At 37.0% G+C, this 6,350-nt stretch overlaps 1 protein-coding gene across 1 annotated transcript; it reads left to right on the top strand.

Annotated features, from left to right (window-relative positions):
• Window positions 1-3,316: 3,316 nt before the first annotated feature.
• LOC115631220 (putative odorant-binding protein A5) lies at window positions 3,317-4,406 on the top strand. Its single transcript, XM_030527926.1, has 2 exons — window positions 3,317-3,457; window positions 3,912-4,406. The coding sequence occupies exons 1-2, from the start codon at window positions 3,317-3,319 to the stop codon at window positions 4,404-4,406; spliced, it is 636 nt and encodes a 211-aa protein (XP_030383786.1).
• The last annotated feature ends 1,944 nt before the right edge of the window (window positions 4,407-6,350 follow it).

Consider the following 6,350-nt stretch of genomic DNA (forward strand, 5'->3'; position numbering starts at 1 on the left):
TCCTATTTTAAAAATGAGCAAATACTATTCAAAAAATGTAAAGGAAATCATATACGAGCTAGATTAAAAAGAATCCAATTCCATAAGAAGAAATGACTTCTTCTTATTTTGATTATTGCAGACCAAATACAGACATGATAATAATTTTGAATGGTCTGATTGGAACTTGACTTATAGACTGGGATATATTCGTAAACGTATACGTAATATATAAAGAATGCTGACTGTGCCATTAAGAATCAATGATATCACCAAAACATTCAATTAATTCGTTTAATACTACAATTCTTGATGGCCACAATGTTTTTTGGTGTTGTTTATTTTTATTTTATGTTATTACTCTTCTGGAAGTAAATTCATTTTCTGCTAAAACTAACCACTTAAAATTTTACTCTACTGTCAATTATCAAAAAATGTTAACATCTTATGATTATAAGAAGAGAGAACGTTACAGTCGAGCAAGCCCGCCAGTGAAATATCCTGTACCCAGGTAAACTTCCGACGCTGAGGTATATGCGCCCAAAGCAGCAGCAAAAAGAGGAAGAAGAAGAGCGAACTTGTTGCTGCAGTTTGAGGGGGTTGTACTGGCGAGAATTTGTTTCGCTAATAACTTTTCTTAGAATTGACAGAATTGAAAAATTTTATGCAACAGTAGATAATTATATATAAATGATATGTGCAAAGTTTGGTTATTGTAACTTTTGAAATGTGGACGCTATTGACGAAATTCTGTAGCGGGGGAAGGGGAGGACAATTCCAAAAAATAAAATAAACTCGTCCTTTCTCGGACCTAGGAGAATCTGGATGCCAACTTTGGTTATTCTAGCTCTTATAGTTTCTGAGATCCTTGCGTTCATCCAGACGGACAGACGGACGGACGGACGGACAGACGGATGGACGGACGGACATGTCTAGATCGATTTCTCTCGTCATGCTGATTCAGAATATATATACTTTATGGGGTCGGAGATGCTTCCTTCTGCATGTTACATACTTTGCACAAACCTAATATACCCTTTTTACCCTACGGGTACAGGGTATAAAAAGCAGCCTTCTTTGATTTTGCAAACCATAAAGCCTTTTGTGTTCTAACTACCTTAACAGGTGGTAGATGGCAGTAACAAAAAACAAAATGTAACGACTCAACTGTGGCCTGTTCCCAAATTTCTGCCTTTTCTGCCAACTTCTATGACCGGTCACAGGTTATACCAGTTTAAGGCGACTTTGCAAACTCATCTGCTCTTAATAGGGATTGGAATTACACAAGACAACCAAATATATAAACTCAGGCGCATTTGCATGCCAATTACAAAATATGCCAACTACTTTGCATAATTTTTTTTCTCAGGCAGCGCTCGCTAATTTCGTTAAGTTATGAGGAAAGTCGAAAAAATAGGAAAAACAAAATAGAGCTAGAAAAACAAATAAGCACTAAAAACTCACTCGAGGCAAACAACAGAGTTAAAACTGAAGAAGAGTTTGCAAACCGGCAACATGTGCGTCTAATGTGCGCACATTAGCAACACAAATGCTGCAGAGTGGGAGAGATCCTGCGCTTGTGGGAAGCGGAAGGACGAAGGGCGAAGGCATGAAGCCAAGGCAACTCAAGCAAACGAACGCACTTAATTTATGCAATTTGGTTAACAACGTTAAAATTGCAGACGAGCGTATGGAGCAGTGAGTGTAGAGAGACTTGCCTAGTTGCCTGCCTGCCTGCCGACATAAATCAAAATGGAAACAATAACCGAGCAGACCGTGCACGGGCGAAAGGAGTAATAAGGATAATGAAGCGGCAGCGACGAGTACGTTGAGGATGACGATGACGCTGGCATGCGTGAGGATCTCAGTCTGGGCACTTTGCCTGCTGCTATGTAAACGATGATGAGCACGATAATGATGGTATTTGAGTGAACGCATATGTGTGTGTGTGTGTGTGTGTGTGTGTGTGTGTGTGTGTGTGTGTGTGTGTCTGTGTGTGTGTGTGTATCTGTGCACGAAATTGCAAAACAGGAGCAGACGCCGCCGCACTCATCAGTCCACACTGGGACAGAAGTTCAAAATGAACCCAAAACTTAAATAAATAGTTATAATTTTGGAAGACCAGAGCCTTATTTTTATTTAAATTTTTTATAAATATAGACATTTAATTAATTAAGCAATATTTGAAATACTACACCCGTTTATATGTTTAATTATTTTTAGAATTTTTACTTCGCAGTCTTTATTCTGTATTTTTTATTGAAAGCATGCAAACTGATATTTTATTTGAATCCATAAGATTATCCTTATTTGGGGCTCTAATTAACATAACTTTAAAATTCCTTCACTTCTTTGCTGTTGACTTATGTAGATCAGATTCATGACCAATATGGTATCGGGCTCAGAAACCATTGGTATGTCCAGGTCCAATTATGTATTGCGATGGTATTATAGTGGATTGGAACCTGTATGTTAGAGTGACTGGTTGTCCAACATAGTTAAGTGCCAAAGGTTCCTACTGGCTTTACGATTTTCAACTTTTAAAACTAATTACATTGCATCTCTAATATTTTAATTTATGTCTGATAAAATAGTATTATATTTGTGGTATTCCTTTTTTGTTTTTATCATTATTTTTAGGACACATGTTTGAGCTTCCAGCCCAGTGTACAGTGGCAGGAAGTCAGAAAACCATATATTCAAGTTAATATTGTTGCTGTTGTTGTTGTTGTTATTAATGCTAGCGTTGATATTGACGCTGTCAGTGTAGGAACTCCATTTTCTCAATATTTGTGCAAATATTGGCTCATTATTTGAACATATTACGTATTAATTTGCTTATTAATTATATTGATGTAACTGGGAACGGAACCGAGAGTCAATTTCTTTGCACTTGATGTGCAGCTAAATTGTTGGCAAATTTGTGAAGCTAAATAGGTTGACATGTGCGGTAGACATTCCCATTCAAATGGAAATGGAATGCTTGACTAAATTCCAACTACATAGTACGCATCTAAACAACAATTCCCACTCGTAATGTGTCATGTTAAGTGAAACTAATGCAAAATTCTATGTGCATGGCTTGGCCCATTTGGCAAAATAATTTGTAAATATTTGCACTGCCTTAAAAATTATAGCAAATTGCTATAATGGCGTATATTTATATTTACTCGTCCGGCAATTTGTGCGTGCTTTCAAACTATTATTGCCTGCTCCAATTTGTATTGCCGCTATATATGTATATGCATGTACTTGTATGTGTGTCTGACTGCATGAGTATATCGGCTATATAAAGCGTGCTGAGCAATGCAAATCGTTCAAGTTTTAAACTGTTGCCATGCAGTACCTAATCGCGGTTAGTTCGTTCGTCCTGGCTCTAGCTCTGGCGCAGGGGGAGGAGCGTGATGTGCAGCGCATTATGAAGGATATGTCCATCATACCCGATGTATTGAAGGAGCCGCCCAAGGAACTTTTAAAGGTAATCATTTTCACTTAATTGAAGTAAATTATTAATTTGTGTTTACAATTGAGCTTCTATTTATTTGTAATAATATTTTCGATTGAAATTTAAATCGTTTAGTGTCAACGTAAAAGAAACTAACATCATAATATTTAAAAAAAGTTTTTTTTTAAGCGAAACATAATAAAGTGGTACTAAAACTTTAATATTTTACTTCGCAAGAAAAAAAATAATAAAATTTTAAACATATTTTTGATGAACTTAATTGAAAAAGTTAAAAAATAAATAAAAGCAATATCAAAAAGCTTAAAAACTTCTTCAGTCGTAAAAATATTGAACATTAACATTGTATTTCAACTAAATATGTTTGGATTGAAAAGCACTCTTCAAAAATAAATTCAAAATATTATAAAATATATAACGTTTATTAGTTTAAAGACAATAAGGACACCTAATTAATTTCAATCCCCAGGTAATCTTCGAAAACAGACTAAATATTGAAGAAGGGAATCTGTACACGCCCATGTCGCTAAAATTCGAGCCTAAATTGGATTGGGATGCCGATGAAGATACTTATTATACTATCGTAATGCTTACACCGGATGCGCCGAGTCGCGAGAATCCGATTTATCGTTCCTGGCTCCATTGGCTAGTTGTCAATGTTCCAGGTGATAGCATTTCTAAAGGTCAAATAATATCAGAATACTATGGTCCCATTCCACCCAAGAAAAGCGGAGAGTTGCGTTATGTGGTGCTTGTCTATGAGCAGTCCGATAAAATTGAATTTAAGGAGCAGAAGGTGGAGCTGAATAATCCCGACCAGCATAGCAATTTCGATGTACAGAAATTCGCGGACAAATATTCCTTGGGTACACCAGTGGCTGGTAATACATTTCTAGCAAAGTGGGATGAATCTGTACCCGAACTTATGCAGCTACTGTACGGCATAAGTGATGTTAATGAATAGCTGACTGCTTTCAGCTTCCGCAAGTAAAATTGGTAATCAAACTAAAAATTGAATACAAAAATCTAAAAAATAAAGCTGTTTAAGCTAATTGTGTTTCTGAACGAATAAAGAAATTAATGTTCTCCAACTTTGATATTTGTTTGATTGTCGTTTATGTGCATTTTTAAGAATCTCCGAGAGCGGCAGCTATCACCAAATCAACAAAGTTCCAGAGAATGTCATTCATTTCGCTCTTAACTCAACATTAAGTAACTTCTATAAAGTACTAAGAAGTGCCATGTTACCCCCTGTCTCCACATTGATTGACTTGCTACAATTTCTAAGTGCCACAAGAACTCGAAGAGCAGCAACTTCGCAGAGCTATCGCCTTGCACTTGCAGAAAAGTCACTTAAACTTTGCAATCTTGATAAGCCGTAATGTTAGATTTCCATTTATATTTCTTACCCTCAATGAAATGAAAAACAAGTGTTAAAGGTTCATAGCTGAATGTAATTCGAGGCTATGCCAACTTGTTTTAGGGGAGGTTGCAAGTCAACTCCCACACGGCCACCAACAGTAACAGCAATGCCAACGACACCCATCCCTGACGCAACTGTGACCGAGACCAAGACCGAGACTAAGACGGAAACGCGCAGACCAACTCCGAGTGGTAACTAAACGAGGAGCGGGCCGAAAGCACTTTTTGTGGCAAGGGCAAATAACCTTAAGGTTAAGATTACAAGGTAATTTGATTCAATTCGACTGATAGGCGTGCCAAGGCAACAGCAACAGCAACAACAACAACAACAACAAAATACAGCTAACAGCTGACTGGAGCGCAATTTCCCAGCGCCCAGATGACAACGTCAAGATAAAAATTGTTGCAAAGGTTACTTTTTGCCATACACACTTTATTCCTTCTCCTACTCTCCTCTTTTTTGCTTTCCTTCTTTTTATCAGTTTGCGTATAAATTTGCGTTTATTTTGACATATTTAGATGCGTCTTTGGGGCATTATAAGCAAGTAAATGTCTAAGATGCCGACTGAGACTAAGACAATTGCCCAGACGATAAGGCGGCTGGGCAAAGAAACTCCATTAAGCCGCAGATAAACACATAAGTGGCCGAAATTCTATGTGCATTTAATTGACTAGTAAGTGCGGTTTGTTATTGCTGTTGTTAGTTGTGTTCGGTGCTTTGGGGCGTGTGCCCATCAATTGGGGTTAGATTTGGAACATTTGTAATGCTGCATAAATATTAAATATTGCACTAATTTAATGCTTGCCCATGGGACGAGAGGAGACGAACATTACAAAAGCGTATACTAGTATTGTACGAGGGCGCAGGTAGCACACAGAACAGACAACATTTCCTGATCAGTAAGTCAACAAATCAATTTAGAAATGTCCTAGGGTCTTGGAAGAGCTAGAATAATCAAACCTGGCAACCAGATTTTCCATTTTTTCCACTCCTTGTAATTTTCAAGCCTTCCGTAATTCGTAATTCTTGTTGAATTAGTGCTTATATATACAAGTAATTAAAGCCCTTCCGAACGAAACTTTCTGGCGAAAATTCAATAATGACAATGGTCGTTGCAACTTTATTTTAACGTATGCAGGACCTACTAAAAGTCAGCAGTCAGTCATTGAAACGTATGTAAACGAACAAATAAAGTTTACCTCCTATTGGCCGTTTTCTCAGTCGGTCAGCTTTTTGTCATTTCTAATTTCGGCAACACTACTTTCGGCAGCAGTTCCCAATTCATCTGCGAATATAATTTCTCACACAGGTAATATATTTTACCCCTGACTATGGTAGAGGATAAACGAAGAAATTCTATGCCAGAAAATGAAAAAATAAAAATAGAGAATATAAAACACAACATTAAATACAAATTGAAAAAAAGTAATAATACTCCAGCTACTTCAAAAAAATCTTACTGCTCACCTTCAACTCGTCAACTTA

Source organism: Scaptodrosophila lebanonensis, unplaced genomic scaffold (genome assembly GCF_003285725.1).
Source record: "Scaptodrosophila lebanonensis strain 11010-0011.00,11010-0021.00 unplaced genomic scaffold, SlebRS2 tig00001412-arrow-pilon, whole genome shotgun sequence".
Taxonomy (NCBI): Eukaryota; Metazoa; Arthropoda; class Insecta; order Diptera; family Drosophilidae; genus Scaptodrosophila; species Scaptodrosophila lebanonensis.

Excerpts from the sequence above, each read along its gene's own strand:
- LOC115631220 (XM_030527926.1), top strand. The coding sequence starts at position 3,317 with ATGCAGTACCTAATCGCGGTTAGTTCGTTCGTCCTGGCTCTAGCTCTG. Across the intron at positions 3,458-3,911 it reads CGCCCAAGGAACTTTTAAAG|GTAATCTTCGAAAACAGACT; the intron begins GTAATCATTTTC and ends TTCAATCCCCAG.